Source organism: Astatotilapia calliptera, chromosome 6 (assembly GCF_900246225.1).
Source record: "Astatotilapia calliptera chromosome 6, fAstCal1.2, whole genome shotgun sequence".
Lineage (NCBI taxonomy): Eukaryota > Metazoa > Chordata > Actinopteri > Cichliformes > Cichlidae > Astatotilapia > Astatotilapia calliptera.
This window is the reverse complement of record NC_039307.1, coordinates 41,109,620-41,133,292: the sequence shown is the minus strand read 5'-3', so window position 1 is coordinate 41,133,292 and position 23,673 is coordinate 41,109,620. Positions and strand designations below refer to the sequence as shown.

General features: G+C 41.1%; 1 protein-coding gene across 1 annotated transcript; it reads left to right on the top strand.

Annotated features, from left to right (window-relative positions):
* Positions 1-826: 826 nt before the first annotated feature.
* On the top strand, positions 827-15,636 carry cd5 (CD5 molecule). Its single transcript, XM_026169396.1, has 6 exons — positions 827-994; positions 7,275-7,430; positions 10,879-11,001; positions 11,682-11,732; positions 14,340-14,405; positions 15,170-15,636. Exons 1-6 carry the CDS (start codon positions 943-945, stop codon positions 15,238-15,240), a joined length of 519 nt encoding a protein of 172 aa, XP_026025181.1. The 5' UTR covers positions 827-942; the 3' UTR covers positions 15,241-15,636.
* The last annotated feature ends 8,037 nt before the right edge of the window (positions 15,637-23,673 follow it).

Sequence of the window (23,673 nt, the reverse complement as noted above, 5' to 3'; positions counted from 1 at the left end):
AGCTCACCACAAATCTGTTTGTGGAATGGCCTTCCCAAAGCCGGCTGTGTGCCGGGAAGCCAGCCACTTTAAAAGAACTCTGCTCGAGAGGTTGAATGTCAGGCGGGTTGTTGATGACTACAAAAATGTCCAGTCAAGTTACAACAGAGACACTTAACCAAACGTTAGTGGGGTTTATAAATACATACTTTAGAAACAGTTCATGTATTTTGGATGATCCAAAATAAACTCTTCTTTGTAAAGCTGAACAGCTGTTCCACCCTGGAAAAAGAAAAGCCCTAAACTAACATGACATTCGACCACGTGATGAGTGGATGTAAACATCTGACCACGACTGTAAATATGTACGTTATGTGTGTTTACGTATAGATGTTAACACGTGTGGGCTCGTTACCCCTAAAGTCAGGTGTCCGAGGAAGCTTCCACAGCGTGTGTGTGTTGGTGTCTTTATGAAAAGCAGAGGGACACACTAGTGTAAGATTTCAGCCTCAGAACTAAAGCTAACCGAGAGCGACGCCACCTGAAAACAGGTTTATGTTGCTGCAGTCGGACTCGGCGGGCGACAGAGACTTGTGAGTCAGAACTGCTGAAGTGAAAATGAATACACACATGCACGTAAGTCTTCCCTTCACCTCTTCCTCCTACCCCTTCCTTCTTCCTCGCTTCTTATCGTGCTACTTTCCCCACCCCTTTCTGCCTTTCTTCACTCAGCTCGCTTTGAAGGGAGGAAATTTGCACTTTTGCACAAGCACGAGCAGCAGCAGCAGGCTGGGGATGAAGTGATTCACAGCCTGGAGAAGGGGGAGGGAGGGCAGGGCAGAGGAGTTTGACACTTCTGCATCATTTCCTTTCACATCAGGTTTACTGTTGTTGCTGCCTTGATCTGATTTGTGTCGTCTGTCTGCCTTCTCACTTACCTTCTGGTGGCACGTTGATACTGTGATGGATCTGAGGGCTCTTGTGATCATCTCTGCGCTCTTACTTGTGACTAATGGTAAGTCTGCTTTATTTTGGGGCAAACTGAATACTAAAAGCAAAGCAGGCCTCTCAGTCAGACCGGTTTGTCTCATTTCGCTGTAACTGTGGATGCATTGTAGACGCAGTGCTTAGGGGCACGAGATAAACTCCTCACTTTGTTGCGAGAGGTCAGTAAAGTCCGTCCTTTCATTTAACTTTGCTTTCATCAGACAAACCTTGATGAGCGAGCAATAATCGAGAGCTTAGAGCTGTAATGTGGAGCTCGTGGTTTGACATGTTGTCATATATTCACCATGAGGATGAATGAACGCTCGGAGCTGATTTTATGCTAACAAACATCAGGTAAAGAGTGAGCGTGTGGAGGACTCTGTGATCACTGCATCACACTACAACAACACGACCATCTTACAGTGTCAGCCCTGTTGTTGTGCGTGTGTCACTGCTGAAAACATTCAGTGACCTGCATTGTAACCTTTATAGTAACGACTATAAAGGTAGCGGTCACTGTGTTACTAACTCACGGGAACACGTCCGTGTCACCAATAATTAACTTGGATATTTTACAGTCCGGAGAGTCTGCTGTATCTCATCGTATTGGTTTCACCTAACTGGCAGCGTCTCCTCTACCACACCACCAACAATGAGCTAAATACTGTCAGCGTCACTAAGAACTCAAAGCTTTGAGCAGCAGCGTCCTGCTCCTCTGCTGAAGGCCTCTTTGTGGAGCTGAACTTAGCTAACAGGTGCTTCCTCAAAAAGTGAAGCAAACACTTATTTTCACCCCACAAACTTAAAATACTAAAGATAGTACAGTAAGTATAGTAAAGATAATGTGAATACTGGCCTCCTATTTGTTCACCGAGTTTAACATGTGCACTGACGCCGTGGGCTCCAGTGTCTCCCAGCAGCACAAAGCTGTGGTCCACGGACCCTAAACACTCACAAATACTTTAGACATGGAAACAAAAGGAGCAGCAGGAAACTAGCACTGAGCATGTTTACTCTTTTCAACAACAAAGTCATTTTAACATATCACACGTCAGGCGTTGGAGAGGAACGCTGTCCGTCATGTCATTTGCCATCAGTAGTGAAAACCTGCAGGAGCGTCAAAGATCGGTGTGGCCCAGTCAGCCTCACAATGCACTCCAACAAAAACAGCTTCTGGGAAATAAAACACAGACAAGAGACACACCAGCATGGTGTCAGTGGGTCGTCCTTCCAGTGTCAGTCCGTTTGCTGCTGCGAATGCAGAGCGCCGTTCCATTGAAGGCGCTGGCGTCTGACCCGCTCTCTGAGACCTCTAATTCATTTCTTCCACTTCACCTTTTTATCCAGGTGATTTTGTGCCGACCGTCGCCGCAGCCTGGCAGGTCTGATCGGCCTTTCATCCTTCCATCACCTAAAATCTTGTTTTTAATGAAAAGCTGTTACTGACCTTAAACTGCTGACAGAAGCGTCAATTTGAATTCAAGCATCGCAAAGTTTGTCGTAAACCTGAGAAATTCATTATTTTTCTTATAAAGCCGTGAGCTCGATAACACCAGGACAATAAGAAAATTACTGTTAAACACTCGAACATTAAAATAAATTTAAATATATATTTTAGCCTCTTATTAAACATTTAATTCTTGTCTGTTTCGCATCATCATTGCTCACACGATTGGAAAATGTTGAAAACTATCGATGTGGGATGTTTAAATCTGATTTGCTTTAAGGTCGTTCAGGTTCTGTGAACATCATGCAACAACAATGCTGAATATAAATTACAGGAGACACCCACACTGCATGCAGGAAGTTTTCAAGCATCGTTTTTACACTGTTTTATTTTGTGTGTTTGCACCAAGCACGCGTGACTGCAACATGGTTTTAAACTTGTTTTAAAGTAAAAAACAGAATAAAATAACACCTCAAAAACAGACAGAAGATGGTTACAAATAACGTGAGAATAAAGAGACCAGATGCAGATTATTCACATCCATTAAAATAAGAGATTTCAAAGGTTAAATGTTGTCTGCTGCACATTATTTCATGCAGTACGTGATGATGCAAACAATACAGAGCACAGCTAAAGGCCACCGACACAAGCACAAATCCTCCCTGCATTTACAATCCTGCTGGTTTTACTCAGCGTCAAAACCTTCGTCGTTATCTTAGTGAACTAGGAAGCTGTTAGCAAAGTATCGCCCAAATCATCCTTTGTCTTCATCTTTCTTTTATTTTGGACTGATTTTAATCTGAGCACAGGAAAAACATTTCTGGTGCCAACTCGTCATTAATGTGTGCTGCTCGTATGACTCTTGTCTTCACCAACATGCTGATATTGTGATATCCCAGCAGCTGGGCCGAGTTTGTCCACCGCTGACTGCGTATTCAGGGTGCTGCGTACTATTGTGTCGATCGCTAGTCTGGAATGGATAGTGATGAGAAAAAGCTATTTTTCTAACCAAAATAAAAAATGCTGTCATAACACCAATGCAACAAATCAATGGTAAACTGCTGTGAACTGTAAAACGGTCATGAACTCATTTTTATTACAACCGAGTATCACCAGCGCTCACACCACAGCGCAGTTACAGCCTGTGCGATGTGTTGTAGCTGCCCTCTGTCAGGCATCAATGATGCACTGCAGAAACAACCGTCAGCTGGACTTTTGATCTTATTTAATCTACAAATCTTCATGAGTTTAGTTACTAAAGTAAATATATGGAGAGATAACGATGTGCTGTGAGTCATTTTTACAGGTAATAATTTACCTGGAATGAGACAAAAGCTAGAAATGACATCAGTGAGTCTGAAACCTGCTTTAACTGACAGAGAAAAGCGCACTCTTATTAAACACTAGTTTTACTGGCAGATACGATTTAGCACCGCGTTCGTCCACTAATCTGAGTATCGCTCCCGGTTTCTGCAGAGTTCCTTCATATCTTTGAGCAAGTTACTGAACTGTTGATTATCTGTTGGTGCGAGTGTGTGTAGTAAAGATAACAGAAGAAGAAGCACTGTATAAATGTGTGATTGTGGCTTGTAGTGTAAAAGCAAGTGCTGGAAAAATATAGCGTACTTAAAATACCCCCCACAGATACTTCAGTATCGGCGCGTTACTTCAGCAGCACAATGATCCTGAGCGGTGGATCGATAACATGAGACAATGAGTTCGAGATACTAACAAAGACTCATTTTGAGCAGGAAGAGGGAATAAAATCAAGGTGAATGCAAGATGTGATGTTAGTTTAGACCACAGGTGTCAAACTCTGGCCCGCGGACCAAATTTGGCCCGCAGCCTAATTACATTTGGCCCGCGAAGCCATACCAAATTACTATTAGAGCGGGCCTACTGGTATCATACAGCTAATATATATATTGTTTAGTATTAAGCTTTGCTTGTTCCATATTCAGTTTTCCAGCAAAAATTGAGTCCATAAAAAGAGATTCATTCTTAAATCTGGAGGAAGATTTTTTTTTTTCAATAAATATTAACGTTAGCCCGCGACCTTGTTCCAGTTTTGAATTTTGGCCCACTGTGTATTTGAGTTTGACACCCCTGGTTTAGACCGTCTACAAAGGTCACCTGTGGTGCTTTCAGGGTCCTCGGATGATCGCTGCCCGACACTGTTGCAGAAAACAGAGAAAATGCTTCAGAGGGGCCGTCAGCCTCTTTGGCCATTTTGATCTGCTTGTCGTAGTGCAAACAGTCGTTGTTATCGTCAGCCAAAAATGACCATACAATAGAGTTCACATTCGAACGGGCACTGAATTATGCTTTAGGAGTAGCACCCAATGACCTGATACTGTTCATGATATACTCAAAGGGTAATTTTACTGGTTTGATACGTCGGGTACATTTTAATGGTAGTACTACTGTACATTTACACTTTGTTGTTTGTTGTTTTAGTTGTCCCTAAAAACGATTGCTTTTTAAAGCTTTCCTGTTCATTCTGATCCACACAAACCTCGACTGTGACACAAGCCAAATGATAAAATAAATAAGAAAAAAATACCAGTAAAAATAAATTAAAAATAACATGCATACATATGAAATGTTTTGTATGTATTCCAGATAAAATTAGCATATTTTATTAGTAAGATAAGTTTGAAATGTGGGTCAGTCTGTACTGTTCATCTTTATATAAAAAGGTCTTATCTGTACATGTTTCCCTACAGCGGTTTAGTCGTGCACATAGTTTCACTTCTGTTTGCAGAGGCTTTGAAATCCATGCCGCTGAAACTTGTGTCACCACTACAGCTCAGCGGCACCAAATAGAAGATGGTTTCTGGTGTTTCAAGAATAAGAAGGTGATATCTAAAAACACATCAGAGCTCACGTACCTGCTACTAGTTTACTAAGAAAGTCATCGCTGATTAAAAACTAAATATCCATCAATGAACTTTGATGTCATTTTTTACAGTTTGTTACGGCTCTAAAAAATAACATTTCCAACATGCGGGACAAAATTCACAAAACTATAAATTTGTAGCATCAAGTCTTTTCTTCTGGTTTCACCAATTTCCAAAGTGCTTTGAGTACACTGTTAAAAAAACATCTTAAAAAAACGGTAATAATCCAGCAGCTGGGGCGCCAAAATACCACCGTAAAATAACTTCCTCATGAAAATACGGTTATTTCCAGTAATGTAAATAGGGCTCACTTCACATGGGATTCTGCCTTTTCCAAGTGCTTTTAGACATTAAATTAGGAACATTTTAATGTGATCAAACAATGAAATTACCTGTAAACAAGGTCACTGAATGTGGAAATATGAATCATAATACGTAAATGTACAGAAATATACAGTTAACGTAAATAATAATGGATTGCATGCCCTGGGACAGACCGACAGAGGCGAGGCTGCCATATCGCACTATCAGCCCCTCTGGCCATCACCAGTAGGCGGTAGGTGAAGAAACAGCAATGATAATAATACTTATGTGATGTAACACAAGCTTATAGGGATCATGTTATATACTTTTCCATAGCAGTTCAATCTTTCAAATAACGGACAGATATTTGTGAAAGCATGATACATTTGTGAATCTGTATCTAAATATGCATATGTACAGACATATGCATATTTAACAATCATGACAGTGATTTAACGTTAATTTACATTTGAAATGTGAAATCAGTCTATTTATGTAACTTTAATGATGTTCTAGAAGAACAGAACAAAACTGTGAAATGCAGTAAAATACTTTCACATTAGGATTTTCCTACAGCGCAGCCATACCCGCGACCTTGTGGTTGTTAGTTCACATTCATTGGCCGATGCTTAGTGTCATGTTATTATGTGTCCCAACATCCAATGACATGTCACATTGTTTTCATGGCCACACCCTCACCCCAGGTGCAGAGGCCTCTTTCTGTTCAGGAATGTTGGGAATACTTTGAGATTTATATTAATTGCAATTCCTACCTCTACATTTATTTTTTAAAATATATAATTAGCACAGCGTGGCCGTGCAATGTTTTATGTTTTTATTCCTATTAATTATATTTTCACTTGTTACCTCTGAATTATTGAATCAGACCTGGATGACATGAACTTTTCAGCAAACTTACAATTCAAATGCTCCTTTAATTATTGATTATTCTCATTAATTTTCGATCATTTTATATATTTTTCCATAGTATTACATTTGAATTTAACAGATCATTCTCTCACATAACAGACAAATATTTGTGAGATTATGATACATTTCTGAATGTATTTTTTACAATCTAAATATGCACATGTACAAAAAATATATTTAAAAAACAAGTAAATTGTGTTTTACTATATTTACAGTGATGTTATTTTACCTTTGACATGTAAAGTCACAGTCTACTTATGTAAATGTAATGATATTCTAGAAAGACCAAACTGTAAAATATACAGTAAGATGCTGTGACATTACTATTTTTTGGAACAGTGTAGAGCAGGTCCTGAATGTGCGTCTGCAGTTGATGAGGATCAAAGGTTTATATGCTGTAATCTGCAGGAGCTTAGCTGGGTCATAGTCAGCTTCACAGCAACGACCGTCCAATGGAAGATAAACTTTAAGGATGCTGTTCCTTGAAAAATCTTTTCGTTTGTTGTTTTTTATTTTCTCACAAACATAATCTTAAAGAATATCTTTGTTTCTCTTGTAAATGTATGATTTTGTTCCATGTTTCTTGTAACTTTATTCTTCCCTGCAGGTCGTCTTCATAAGGTTTGATTCACAGCGTCTCTAGTCCACATACTGAAGTCCACAACAGGGGGACACATTCATTATTGTTGTACTTTTGTTATATATACTAACTGATATGTGTCCTCCAGGAAATACCCAAACTCCAGACTATACCCAAACTGAAAACTACACTGTCAGCTCCATTTCCCTGACTAGCAGTCCTGTGACAACTGCCACCACCTCTAAAACTACAAACGTTGTGAATAAAGCGCCCAATGCAGTCACTTCTTCAACCAAATGTAAAGGTAATGTTGTGGTAATCCTGCATTTTCTATCCACCGCTTCCTGTTTGGTCAAAAAACAAAAACAAAAAAACAAACACAATTCAGGCATCATTTGAAAGATGTGTGTCAGATCAGAGAGCCATAGCTGGATTGGATTGAAGGCAGAGATCATCAAGGTGACAGCGTTACTGAGAGAGTACAGGGCTCTAGACTAACTTTTTGCCATGGGCGTACTGGCACAAAAGTTAGGCGCACACAAATTTTATAATAATTGATATAATATAATGTGTTTTTCTGGATACACTGTGCTTTTTCAGCATTCAAAGATTGATGGCACCGTGTCAGAGCACTGGCTATGAATTTCAGAAGGATCAGGCCTTAACAGAAAAGTTAGCAATAGTTCTTTTCCTATTACAGCTACATCCACGTCTGTCGTGCCTAGGCTGCTCACTAGGGCTGGGTATCATCACTGATTTCTATAATCCATTCGATTCCGGTTTTCAAAGTCCCGATTCGATTCAACTTAGCCTCAGACAGTCAGAAATATTATAATTCTGATCATTTATCAGCACTGACTTCATCAGAATTGTGAACATCACAGCAGATGCCTTTGTGTGAAAGTAACTGAGAATAAAACAGAAAAACATGAAGGAGATTTTCCTGGTCTGGCTTTTTATAGCAGATAACCTTAAAATATTCTACAATGTTCTGCATATCAAGTTTAAATTTCTTCAGTATTGAACAACAGAAAAAACAGGCTTTCTTGTCTGAGGTCATTTAAGTGAAAAAGAAAAAGACAGCAGCCACAGCGCTGTGAACAACGGTAGACTGGTGGGTAATAAGCGACTGAATAATACAGAAAACAGAGATTGGAGACGGGAACTGTTCTTGAAGTACAGAGAGAGAGAGAGAGCTAGCTGTGCAGGAAGTGTGATTTTAATAGTCGTGGAAGCAAAACAGCAAAATTCATGACGACATTGATCAAATGTGAAGCGCAGTTTGCTGCTTCTTTTGCTGCTGGCTCGGTGAATTTTGGCTGGAGAGACAAAACCTGCAGCTCAGAATCAGCGCAAAAAGACGTAATCACAGCGCGGACCGGACGCATCAGAACCGCTGAGCTCCGACAGCGTGTCCGTCTGCGGGCCGTCGGGTGAGAAAGCCGAGAAAGACAAAGCTGATTCTGATGCGTCGGGTCTGTGTTTACGTCTTTGTGTGGAGTCCGTGTACCTGCTCTCATCTGCTGTTTGGTTGTTGTTGAAATGGTTTTGTGAGCTTTAATCTGAGAATCTGGCGTTTCTGGCAAAACACAGTTATATTTAAAAGTCGATTCAGGATTTAATGAATTGATATCGCTTTATTCAAGCTACTCACCTCCCACTTCCACCTGCACTTTCAACTGGACCACAGCCAATCAGAGAGGTCCCACCCCTTACTATCTCTGATTGGTTTAGTCCACGATAGGGGCAAAATGTGTGTCTGTTGTTGACCACAGGGAAGGTTGCAGATTTTTTTTTTTTTTTTTGCTACCCGAACATTTGGTCGCACAGGTGCAACCAAATATTTTTTTTTAGTCGCACCACTGAAAAATTTGGTCGCATTTGCGACCAAATTGGTGGCACTCTAGAGCCCTGGAGTAGCAAACAACATGCCAGCCTGTGCTGTGGGTCAAAGGCTGGTCTGCTGTCTGCAGGTCTTTGTAGATGTTCAACGGTGCCAATTTCATGTCGTGTGGTTTGACTTGTTTTTTCTCTGCAGACTTTAAGTTGTGCATTTAAGAACTGCAACACATGTGATACTCTTTTAAATTTATGATCGACAACCGAAACCAGTTGTGATCTTGGAGTCTAGACGGCACTGAGGGAAAATAAATACATGAATCTATATTGATTCTGTTAATTTATGCCAGGCCTCAGAAACACTAGCAAACATTACCTGTAAACATGGGTCGTCACTGCACTCACAAACACATTTAGGGTGGAAATGATGCTGTGGTTTCCCTTAGTGCAGCTGACAACTTGTTTTCTATAAATATGCTGAAAAAAATCACAGGAAGACTTGGAAAACAAGAAATCAGATCTCAGTGGGGAAACAAACCACGCTGGATATCTAAACTGATATGGCCCGGGGAGTGAGAAGATCTCACACTGTTTGATGGAAATGTAAATTATCACCCTACAGAGGACTGAATTCAAAGACAGGTGCTGCGGGCTAGTCCATTTTACCTAAATTTCTTTGCAGCAATAGAGCATGCACACAAGCCCCCATGTGTTTGTATGCATGCCTGACAACATTGGGACATGCTCCTAATGAGGAGGAATGTGTACCAGTGTAGGGTCCAAGGGTGCAAGCATTTCATCCTGAAAGCTAATGGCAGTCAGGGTGCTGTTGCCAAGCCTGTAGAGGCCTGTGACATCATGTAGATGTGTCCCTAGACCATCACTGATGCAGCACCAAATCGGTCATCCAGAAGAATGTTACAGGCAGCGTGCTTCTCTAGACCCTCTCACGTCTGTCACATGTGCTCAGTCAACATGCTGTCATCTGTGAAAAGCACATTGTGCCAGTGGTGGACCTGCCAGTTCTGGTGTTCTATGGCAAATACCAGTCCAACTCCATGGTGCCAGGCAGTGAGCACAGAGCCCACTAGAGGCAGTTGCCTGCTCAGGCCACCCTCGTGAAGTCTGTTTCTGATTGTTTGGTCAGAACAATCAGAATCGGTTAGCTGCCAAAGGATCTTTTGCAGCTCTGGAAATGCTCATCTTGTTCCTCCTTGCACAAAGGAGCAGATACCGGTCCTCCTGATGGATTAAGGACCTTCTACAGCCCTATCTGCCTTTCTCTTGGACTGTGCTGGGAGACACAGCAAACCTTTTGGCAATAGCACTTATTGATGTTCCATTCTGGAGGAGTTGGACTACCTGCACAACCTCTGTGGGGTCCAAGCATCACCTCATGCTATCGGTAGTGACACCAACCTTAGCCAAATGCAAAACTAGTGAAAAAACAGTCAGAAAAGATGAGGAAGGAAAAATATTGGCCTCCACCTGTAAAACCATTCATGTTTTGGAGGTTGTCTCATTCTTGTTCCTGAACATGTTGGTAATGTCGTGAACACAGTAGAAGCTGAAACTAATTAATGACCCCCTCTGCTACTTAACTGATGAGAGCAACTTCCCAAAAGTCTAACTGGCTTCATGCTGTACTCTGATAAAAACGTGGAGCAGTCTGTGTAAAACCACATTAATGCTACATGGCAGGTTTAGGAGCAACATATGCAGATTCTTCACAAAAATGTTAGTTATTTCAAAAAGATGATGCCAAACCTTTGTACTATTATCAAATAAATAAATTATCTGTATACTATTGCGTTAAACTATTATTTGTACTTTACACAGAATACCAGCTTTTATACATACAGTATATGTGCTATTCAGATAATATGTGTGTTTTCCTGTTTGTGTGTGTCCAGCTGAGAAGGACGCGGCACAGCTGAAGACCTACAAAGTGATGACAGCGTTGCTCTTCTGCATATTGCTCATCCTTTTCCTGATGCGCTTCACCAGGCCTACTGTAAAAGCCCTGCAGAAGAGATGTGAGTACACACAGGTCTTTTTCAGAATAAAATAGAATAGATGACGTGCTGTTGGAAGACTTCAGATTCAAATTGATGCACACTCAGTCATTCAGATAGTGAAATCCAAGAAAGTTCATTCTGCTCATCTGGAAATGGCGTTTTCAATGAGGGGACCATTTCGTTAATCCAAGTGACTTCTTTAGTCTCAGCTGACTCCAGGTTTCACCAACATTATAAACAGTACATTTGCACAATGACCAATAGGATCATTTTGCAAAAAATCACCCCAAGGATCTGCTCCATTGGCACAAACAGAGTAATATAGTGTACACTGGTAAGTGCCAGGAGGATCAAGGAGTCGAGGAGACCATCTCTGGAAAAGACCATCTCTGAATCAAGGAGGGGGCCTAAGGGTACAACTGTCACCATCTTACAATGATGTGATTGCAACCATAGTCATCTCTGTGTGGATGGTACTCATGGTATTGATCAGTGGTCATGTGACAATTTGCATATTAATGATCATGCAACTGACCTCACAGCCCATTGTTAGCCAGTGGTGCTAGATTTGGTCACTTTGTAAATGTACCGATGAATAGAATCAACTTTCTGGGAGTGTTTTTAATTGGCACACAACAGAGAAACCAGAGTATGGCATAGCTAATGTGCTGACACACATGTTCACTGTTGATTTCCAGTTTCAGACAGGAGGCAGAATCGTTGGATAGGACCAACACAGAGTCACAGCGGTGAGTCATGCACTCTAAGTCTCAGCTCTAATATCACTGATCACATTGTATTGTATTGTATCTTTATTTGTTTCAGACATATAAAACAAAAAACAATATATACACACTACATATATTTTCATTTACAGATACGAATATATATGTAGATATACACACACACACGTATGTGTTCAGATAAACAAAAAATATATAATGAAATAAAACAAAATCGTCTGACATAATGTAACAATGTTTGGTCTGAAAAGGAGTAGGAAGAAGTATGAACATACTGTATTTCAAAATAGTACCCTGTTTGATATATGGTCATGTAAGAAGTGTTTCACAGGACTCAATGGATCCGATGGCTTGTGGAACTCCTGTTTGTAACAATGTTGCTTTAGATTGTTTCCAGACATTTGCTGTCTTTGGTTTTTACCAAATATGGAATTGTGCATTATGGCCAAGGATTTCATTTTTGGTCTCATTGATCCAAACACTGTTCCAGAAGTCTTGTGTTTTGTTCAAATGCAACTTTAAGTTGTGCTTCCGTGTTCTTTTTTTAAGAAAAGAGGTTTTACCTGGAAATCCTTCCAAAGAACCTATACTTGTGGAGTCTTTTTCATATTGTACTATAATCAGCATTCACAAGCCTGAAGATTAAACTGAGACGTTGCTCCTGGGTGTTTTGACATTTCTTTGAGCAAACCCAGACATCTTGCAGTCCTCGAGTGGACCATGAACTATCTAAGCCATATCTATCCATCCATCCAAATCAGGGGCTTATTCCATTGGTCACAGGGCAAGAGGATGGGAACACTCTGCATATGACTGATTGTAATATATAGAGACAGACAACCATTCAGCAAGTAAATTATAACTTAGGGCCTTCTTGCTATGAGACAACAATGGAAACAATCACATCACCACGCCACAACCTCCTCTGTATAGCATAATACTCTAGAGTCAAAGGTGAGGCCATCTGAATGACAGGTAAAGCTTGACTCAAATTGGGTCAAATATGAGGAAAAAAGAAAATCTGAAAGGTCGACCATGAAAACAATCAAGGTGTTGCAATGGTACAAAGTCCAGACTTCAAAGTGTTTGAAGAGGTCTCTCTCCTCCAAGTCTCTGTTAGTACATGACTCAATAATTGATCAACAAATCGATTTACTCTGCCTTACAGAAACCTGGTTGCAGCAGGATGATTATGTTAGTTTAAATGAATCAGCACCCCCGAGTCATTCTAACTACCAGAAACCTCGAAGCACAGGCCGAGGGGGCGGTATTTAAAAGTAGAATGGGAGGCAGTGTCACGTTCAGTTAACGGACTGATGCACAGACCAGAAATCCTTGTAGAGAAGACAGTTTATTGATACAGACAACACCAGGTGATACTATATACAATGTGCTGGAGGGAAAGGAAGGGGATCAGACGCGCTCCAAAGAATCACTCTCCTCTCTCCACAACTGGGTTACACAAATCCACACACTCGTCCACGAGATGACAGGCAGGCAGGGAAAGGTCCGGGAAAGATCTGTACACATAAACTTTAGTTAGAGGCGAACAGATGGAAACAACTCACAGATTCTGATTCTCAAACTACTGAGCGACTGATGCTGATAGCTCAACGATCCAGCGACGATTAGCACAGTGCTGCTATCTTAAGTAGGGCTCACGATTATGCAGATAGGCAGCAGGTGTGGAGATGGCAGGTGCGTGGGCCGGGGGGGGGGGAGGGGAGCCCATAATGAGCATCGCCCCGGCAGGAGAGAGAGAGAGCAAAAAACATCAAAAACACATGTTGCCTAATACAGGATCAGCTGGTGAGCACAGGCACCATGACAGGCAGAGCCTTCAGTTTTCAGGCCCCTCTTACGTGGGACCAGCTTCCAGTTTGATTCAGGAGACAGACACTATCTTACTTTTAAGATTGCCCAATGCAGTCACTTCTGCCGGGGATTCCCATGATGCATTGAGTTTTTCCTTTCAGTCACCCTTTTCACTCACTATGTGTTAATAGACCTCTCTGCACTGAATTATACTTGTTATTAATCTCTGGCTCTCTTCCTTCTCTCACCCCAACCAATCACAGCAGATGCCCCCCCCCCCCCGAGCCTGGTTCTTCCTGTTAAAAGGGAGTTTTTCCTTCTCACTGTCGCCAAAGTGCTGCTCATAGGGGGTCATATGATTGTTGGGTTTTTCTCTGTATGTATTATTGTAGGGTCTACTGTACAGTATAAAGCACCTTGAGGTGACTGTTGTTGTCTTTTGGCGCTATGTAAATTAAGTTGAATTGAATTTTAAATTCTGTGACAGGACCTTAGAGAAACATTTATGCAAACACACTGAAGGTCTTCACTAAAGCAACTTTGTAAAGAATATGGAGGCAGAATAAGGATCTGCAAGAGACAGTCATACACAATATGATTACTTAAGGTTATTGCTGCTAAAGGTGGTTCCACAAGCTATTGACTCATAAAGTTTATGTAATTGTCTTATTCACAGGACTGCACTCGTTAATGTACATGGGTGGTTTGTGTGCTTTGTTGATGATCAGAAAAATAAAGGAAAAACATGTAGACATATAAAAATGTAATGGATATCCCATCTCTTTGTGTCTCTTTCAGTGTCTTATCATCGAGGGAAAACGGCAGTTAAAAATAATGATGGAGATAAGAGACACTCCTACCCTGGTAACACACACAAAGTCAAAAAATATGTATAATTATTTCCTCCTTTAATTCTTTACAATATTTGAGAAAAATGCATTTCAAATTTTAGAATTTAATTGTTACATACATGTACATACTTTTACAAGTGCAAAAGTAATAGGACAAGTCACTGATAAAGTCATAAAAGAGGTCATAATTAGGCTAAACAGAAAAAAAACATCACAGGTAGAGGAAACTTTAGGACTGTCCAAATCAGTTATTGGTCCAGTCTGTAAAAGAGGAGTACTGAACCTGAACAGACCACAGGAGGTAAACGACGTGGCGGAGGAAAACATTTTTATCCCCGATTTAACAAAAACACCGACTTCAGCATCTAGCCACATCAATAATATTCTCAAAGACCCAGGCATGTTGTTATGAAAAGTATATGAAATATATATAATATATAAATCCAGACTCTGTGTGTGTGTGTGTGTGTGTGTGTGTGTGTGTGTGTGTAGACGGGTATTAACATCTTTGTGGGGACCATAAACCAGGTCCCCACGAGTTTGAAGGCCTTGTTGAGAGTCAAAATGTGGTTTTAGTGTCAGGATTACAATTAGGTTATGGTGGGGTTTAGGATAAGGGTCAGGGTTAGGCATTCATTTTTAATGGTTAGGGTTAGCACCTAGGGAGACGAGATGTCCCCACAAGGCCATAAATACACACACACCTGTGTGTGTGTGTCTGTACACAAGAGTTCATTTTGTTGCTCTAAATCTGATGTCTCTCCCGTGTGCCGACAGCTCTGGATCGTTTGGTAATCTCTGACAGCAGAGAGCCTTCATCCAATAGGAACAGTGACTACAACCTCTGACTTGCATCTTCCTCCATCATCTTCCTCCGTCATCTTCCTCCATCATCTTCCTCCGTCATCTTCCTCCATCATCTTCCTCCGTCATAATCACTGTCATCATTGTCTTATGTGAGCTGGAAATGTAGTATATTTTCATTTGTAACTATATTTCACCTATTTTGTGAGTCTATCAAGAAGTCACAAATTTAGGTTCAAAGTTATGTAAAAGTGAGTTTCATTGTGGCCTCACCACTGTGAGAGATCCACTGTGAGAGATCCACAGTGAGAGATCCACAGTGAGAGAACAAAAACGTTGCACAGGGTCTCATCCCTGCCCGGCAGCTACAACACCAACCCAAAAACTGTAGACCACACACACACACGCACACATGCACGCACACACACACACACACACACACACACACACACACACACACACACACACACACACACACACACACACACACACACACACACACACACACACACACACATGCGCACACACGCATGCACATGCACACACACACGCACACACACACGCACACAATATTCATGAATGACTGTACAGCACACAACTTTGTAGTAGATAACATCCAAATCAATTCACCCAATTCTTGTTTTGAGAGTGATGTCAGAGAATGCTGTGCAATCATTCCACTCTGGAAAAGAACAAAGCCATTAAAAGGAGCTTCATCAAATCAGACATCTGTTTATAGTTTGTTGTCAAGTGCCAATCATGTAACGTTTAAATCGATAAAACATACAGGATGTAGCACACACACCTAGATTTCCAAGTTTACGTTAATGTAGTTGAGTTTTTTTCTCAATCACACAGCTATAAAACCACATCTATTCTAAAACAGTCGTATATAACCTTAGTGCAAAGCTCCCCATGTTTCTGTGTGTCTGAATGTAACTCTTGGTTTCTTTTTGGTTACACCACCTGCAGCTTTGTCCAAATTACTCTCGACACTGAAACAGATGGCGTTTTACATGTTGTGCAAAGCCTGTAACTTAACCATGAATAAATACAAGACAGAGACAGGACCATTTAAATCATTTCTACATCTCTGACATGTGAGTTGTCGCCCTCATCCTCTCAAACTTTAACCAAATCCTTTGTCCTGTTTTGCAGAGCCTTATCTCCATCACAGTCCATTTAGTTTTAGTTTAATCCACTTAATCTATTAATATCTCACACACATAAACATTTTTAATTAGGGGTCTCTGCCTTACAGTGTAAAGCACCTTGAGACAACTTCTGTGTTTAAATATAACTGTATTGAATAAAGTTTTGAATTGCATCACATTTTGACGTGTTCATGAGCAACAAACTCCTGGGTGGAGTTTGGCTCACATCACCCAATGATTCAGAAGAATCCACTAAGCAATTAGAAATGTCTAAAGTTGTTTTTTGTTTTTTTATTTATTGTTTAATATGAAAGTTAGTCATGAAGAAGGATTGAAAACAGAAAATGCTATTTTAAGCAAGCACTCCAGCTTTTTAAATGGTAACTTGCAGATAAATGTTTTTCTTTCTGTGCTTTATTCTATTAAATGTTGTGTCTGATTGAGTATATCTTTAGTGTTAGTGCAGTTAGTGGCCTCAGCGTCTTCACAGCCCTTTTCACTTTACTTTTTACTTTGCTTGCTTACAAGTTTCACAACTTGAACTCTTTGTGCGTGAATAACCAACGATGACCCTGAGAACTGCAGGAACAATCTTCAACATGTTGTAAATATTCTCCTCATCAAAACATTTTCAGAAAAAGAACAATTGGAGCGTAACATGGTAATATAGTACTGTTTGTTATACTAAGTGCAACTTTTTGTCATAAGTAAAATGATTCAACCAAGTTGACCTGATTGTTTCTTTGAACATTTTGTTGATTTTAAAGAAGACAGAAAGACAAAGAAAATGGGGAGAGACAGGGATGAAGGTGGTTACCGAGTGCAGAGATGTGGTTTCCTTTGCCGTTGACACCAGCTTCCTGTTTGTGTTATTTCTGGTGCAATCTGTATGTCTTCCCTCTTGTCTGTCATTAACTCTCTCTCATGTTCTCTTCTCATTTCTATCAGCCCTTCCTTGTTCACTATGCTCATTTTTCCATCTCCTGTGTGGTGAAGTGAGGGCTGAGGGTTGAGCTGTTCGTGTCACACAATGTCTCCACTACCACTGAAAGGATTTGAACCAAAAGCTTCTTACTGATGAAAACTTCAGTGATGTCACTGTAGAGGAGTCCTTTCTCCTGTAACCTCACAATCACCATTTCTACACACTTTGTGTTGCAGATTTTAAATAGAGTTTTTTAATTGCCATTTTGTCATGTGGTCTTAAAGAGCTAACCAATGATATACCAACTAAAAGCTTTATAAGAATAAAAGTCTTCCAATAAGGAATTTGTATATTGAACAAGAAAAAATAACTCCACATACATTGTGGCTACTGGGAGTATTGTAATACAACCAGTAATGGTAATGCATTGTGCATTATTTCTTTTTTCATAATTTATAATGTGGCATAAATGCAGAGAAAACTATAACAGAATGAACTGCGGTACTGCACAGGAAGACAAGTATGTGGGGCTGGGACAGGTGAGCCTGGGATCGGCTCCATGGACTGTGATGATGATTGCAGGCCGAGCATGTGGGGGCACGTACAGCTGGAAACTGCTCTATGTTTTTAATGTTGATTGTTATTTTTACACCACTGGACCGGAAAGGTCACCTCATTCCTTTAGTCGTGTTGGTACTAGCTTGGTACCAATCACATGCATTTTGCTGCATCTATGTATAGTTTATTTTTCTCTTTCTCTCGCTCTGTCTTTTCACTTTTGTTTGTCTATCTGTATCAACCACATTTTCAACAATAAACTGAAAAGATACATGAGCACACGGGAGGTAGGGGAGGGGCTGGTTGTGTTAAGAGATTTGGGTAATCCAGTGTCAGTAATGAAAATGAACAAATGGGCTGCTGTCAGTGGTTGTAGGCTTGGTGCACAGCACTACCTAGCCTGCTATAAAACTATATTGACCCATTGCCCCACATGCTCTTCATGCCACCTGGCAAATACCTGGCATGTCAGATTACCATTTCAGGCCTGGTGGCAGCCAATGGCAACACGAGTTGAACAGGCAAGTTTGTAGCAACTAATCCATCTTTCATATAATCACTCAAACCATGTAGGAACGCTCCAGAGAGAGCCTTGTCCTCCCTGCTAGCCAAAACAGCCTGGCTCTGACACCATCACTCTTTCTGTGAATGGAAACTGTAAATGTGCTGGAAAGCAAACAGAAGGCAGCCATGCTCATTGGCACAGTTCAGCAGAACTCTGATGAAGCAAAAAGGAAAAGACCATGGCTGTGTATTGGCTTTGTCACAATAAACTGGAATATAACCAGTCAAAGTCAGTAACCATGTAAACATGTTAACATTATATATCGCACAAACTGGAGCACACAGTGGTGTGAAAAAGGGTTTGCCTCCTTCTTGATTTCCTATTTTTCTTTATGTTCGTCACACTTAAACATTGCAGATCATCAAACAAATGTAACTATTAGACAACAATAACACAAGGAAACATAAAATGCAGTTTCTAAATGAAGGCATTTATTGGTAAGGGGAAAAAATCCAAACCTACATGGGCCTGTATGAAATGTCTTTGCCCCCTATCCTAAAAATGTAATTTAGGCTCGCTCATCTTTGACCCCCCCACTCCAAAGTCTTCATCTTGTTTTTCCTAAGCCATGCAGAGGTAGATATTCTGGTGTGTTTTGGATCATTGGCCTGCTGCAGAACCAGGTGAGCTTCAGCTTGAGGTCATGAACAGATGTGCGGACATTCTCCATCATGTTTTGGTAAACAGCAGAACTCGTGCTTCCATTTACCACAGCAAGTCTTCCAGGTGCTGATGCAGCAAAACAGCCCCAGACCATCACGCTGACACCAACAAATGTTACTGTGGTATGATGTTTTCTGAAATGCTGTTACTTTTACTCCAGAGTGTTTTTTCAGAAGTCTTGGAGATAATCAAGATGTTTTCTGTTAAAACTGAGATGAGCCCTTATGTTCCTTTTGCTCAGCAGTGGGTTTCGTCTTGAACTCTGCCATGTAGGCCATTGTTGCCCAGTGTCTTTCTTTCTTATTTCTTACATATATGTATATATATAGAGGTAAGTTACTGCCTCATCTTGATTATCTATATTATTACTGAAGAATGTTATTTCATAATGTACTAACTGAGTTATTAAACTTTCTTCATACAACAATAAGTCCTCTATGCACTTTTGGCCCATGTTGCACAAAGAAACAAAAAGATCTTGTTTCTCAACACATCCAGCTCCAACATCTGTTAGGAGGACATGGACACACCCGTGATCTTCTATCCTGTCGTCCTCCTCTCACTCCAACCGGTCGCAGCAGATGGCCCCGCCCCTCCCTGAGCCTGGCTCTGCTGGAGGTTTCTTCCTGTTTAAAGGGAGTTTTTGTCAGGGCTCTGAGTGCGGGCAGGCGGAGAGGAGGATCCAAACGCAGGACTCAGACACTAACTTGAAACTCAAAAACCTCAGCTTTATTGCTGGTACGAAAACAAAACATGACGTGAACACTGAATACGGAGAACAGAAACACACAGGCACAATCTGATGGTACGACACGACACCGAGCATGGGAAAACACAGGGCTTAGATACACAGGGTGGTAACGGGGGAATCGGCAACAGGAGGGAGGCACAGCTGGGAGAGATCAGGGCTAACGAGACAGGGGGAACAAAGCTGCACACACACTAACATAAGACAAAGACTTTCACAATAAAACAGGAAACATGAATCGCAACTCAGAGACACGGACTCAACACAGAGACAGAAAATGACACATGGAACTGAACTATACATGAAACCACAATTCCTAAAACATGGATAACAGTAACATGAAATTCTAATAATAATAATCACAACCACAACAAGAGAACAAGAAAACAATCCATGATGCAAAATTAAACCAAAACATAATAAACTCAAAATACTGGGTCCAACGGACCCAGTACCGTGACAGTGTTTCCTTCCCACTGTCGCCAAAGTGCTTGCTCATAACAGGTGCAACAGACGGGCGTACATGAGTATTTAGAAACAGCCTAATAGTCTGCAGTCTATGAACTAACTTCAGCTAACACCAGCTAACAATGTTAGCTCGGTGGTGAGTAGTCTACATTAATAGTAACAAAAATCACACAGCAATAGTATGTCGCCCATCCCATTTCCAAGTAAGAAATGCATTCCTGCCCGTGCACTGCTGGCTCCAGGTCCATTTTGTATCTGACACCACTAACATTAACAGGTCGCTTACATTAGAACCTGGGGACAGGAAGAGACTGAACAGGGTGATCCGAAGGGCCAGCTCTGTTCTAGGATGCCCTCTGGACCCAGTGGAGGTGGTGAGTGACAGGAGAACGGCGGCTAAGCTGTCATCCCTGATGGACAACATCTCCCACCCCATGCAGCAGACTGTGACAGCACTGAGCAGCTCCTTCAGTGGGAGACTGCGGCACCCACGGTGTGGGACGGAGAGATTTCGCAGGTCTTTCCTCCCCACTGCTGTCAGACTCCATAATAAAGACTTTAACTGATCAAGCACACACATCCACACATGTGCAATAATACTAAGTGCAATAATCCTTTCTGTCATCGTTGTATTTTTACTCAGTTGTATATAGTATTTGTATTCTATTTTTATCTTATTGTATATTTATTTTATTTTATTCTATTCTGTACAGTTGTGTACTGTATTTATTCTTATTGTATTCTAATTTTTGCGTCATAACTTTTGCACTGTCCACTTCCTGCTGTGACAAAACAAATTTCCCACGTGTGGGACTAATAAAGGTTATCTTATCTTATCTGTACTCGCGTTTTTGCTAGTCTGGACTTCGTAAATTCACGGAGTCCGGTGTCGAGAACGCAGAGCATGATGACATCGCACCTCTGGAGTTTTTGTAGCCATCCCCCCATAATTTAATTGTGTTTAATATTTGACGTTTTAACATGCTGGTTTTAGACTTGATGGATAGCATTAACAACCTGCTAGCTGCAAATAATCATGTGCAGTTTCACATGATTATTAACAGACAGAAAGAAAACATATGACTGATACAGAAATAGTTTTCTATACAAGATCGCAGCAAAAAGTGCAGCCTTACCTAATGTCCACCCTGGTACTCATTTCATTTTAAGATTTTAAAATTGAGTTGGTATTGGAATGACGAGTATCCTTCAGTAATAGTAATAAATCACACAGCAACAGTACATTCATGTAGTTGTAAAAAATATGATAATATATTATCCATCCAAAATATTCAGAATACCTTACTCTCATTGAGTAACGTAACGGAATACGTTACAAAATAGATTTTGGGGCATGTAATCTGTAATGGAGTGGAATACATTTTGAAAGTAACCTTCCCAACACTGAACATAACTAGGGGAGGATTCAGGGTCACCTGGTCCAGCCCTAACTATATGCTTTAGCAAAAAGGAAAGTTTGAAGCCTAATCTTGAAAGTAGAGATAGTGTCTGTCTCCTGAATCCAAACTGGAAGCTGGTTCCACAGAAGAGGGGCCTGAAAACTGAAGGCTCTGCCTCCCATTCTACTTTTAAATACTCTAGGAACAACAAGTAGGCCTGCAGAGCGAGAGCGGAGCGCTCTAATAGGGTGATATGGTACTACAAGGTCATTGAGATCAGATGGGGCCTGATTATTTAAGACCTTGTATGTGAGGAGCAGGATTTTGAACATGAGTTTCGACTCATGGGACTGGGATCTTTCCTCAACCATAGGCAAGGCAAGTTTATTTGTATAGCACAATTCAACAACAAAGTCATTCAAAGTGCTTTATAGAGACCTTAAAAAACAAAAACAATAAAAAGCACGATTTAAAATTGATTTAAAAAAAGTAGATAAAATCAGAACAACAGATAAAATCAGTAGTTAGAATGTAAGTGTCACGGTCTGGCTGGCAGACCGTGGGGATGTGGGGAAAGGAGGACCCAAAACGCAGACTCTGCGATGCAAACAGTGCTCTTTATTCACAGTGAAAAGCTGTAAATACAATAACTCCCCGTTGCTCCCTTGAACCCCGTGTGCGTGCTTCCCTCCGACGTCTGTGCTCGTGCTCCCCGCTGTTGTGTTTCCGCACCCCCCGTGCGTGCTGCCTTTTTGGACCACTCTTCCTCCTGCATCGAAACCATAGAGGCAGCCGTCAACACTAACCCTCGGCGGGCATATACGAACAACACAGACATATGCTGACACACTAACTTGGTACGATAACTCAATGATCCCGTGCCGGTGGGAGCTCCAACACTCTCCTAAGTAGCTCCCCCGACGAGCCCTGATCACCAACAGGTGTGACAGGAACTTCAGGTGTGGCCAGTCCTTCGCAGGGCCACACCCATCAGGCCTGCAGGTGGCTGTGCTCCATCCTCCAGCCACACCCTGCCTATACATACGAGTGGGACACAGACTAACACAGCATTGTGGAGAAAACACACATCACCAAATAATAATAATACTAACAACAATAACAACAGTCAAAACTGGTCACGGACCCCCGAGTCCTCCAGAGCCGGGTCTGTGACAGTAAGTTTTGAAATTTAAGCTTAAAGTGTGGATTTGGTGCTTTATTCAAATGCAGCTGAGAACAGGTGAGTCTTCAACCTGGATTTAAATAAACTGAGTGTTTCAGCTGATCTGAGGCTTTCTGGGAGTTTGTTCCAGATATAAGGAGCATAAAAGCTGAATGCAGCTTCTCCGTGTCTGGTTCTGACTCTGGGAACTGATAAAAGACCGGATCCAGATGACCTGAGGGATCTGGAAGGTTCATACTGGGTCAGGAGGTCATTGATGTATTTTGGTCCTAAACCATTCAGAGCTTTATAGGCCAGCATCAGGACTTTAAAGTCTATCCTCTGACGGACAGGCAGCCAGTGTAAAGACCTCAGAGCTGGACTGATGTGGTCCACTTTTTTGGTCTTAGTGAGGACTCGAGCAGCAGAGTTCTGAATGAGCTGTAGTTGTCTGACTGATTTTTTGGGTAGACCTGTAAAGATGCTGTTACAGTAATCAAGCCTACTAAAGATGAATGCATGGACTAGTTTTTCCAGGTCCTGTTGAGACATCAGATCTTTTATCCTTGAAATATTCTTGAGGTGATAGTAAGCTGACTTTGTTATTGTCTTAATGTGTTTTTCTAAGTTTAGGTCTGCATCCATCACTACACCCAAATTTCTCGCCTGGTTTGTGGTTTTTAGATGTATAGATTGAAGTTCTCTGGTGACCTGTAATCGTTTTTCTTTGGCGCCAAAGACTATTACCTCAGTTTTGTTTTTGTTTAGCTGGAGAAAATTGTGGCACAACCAGTCATTAATTTCCTCAATGCATTTACCAAGAGCCTGTACAGG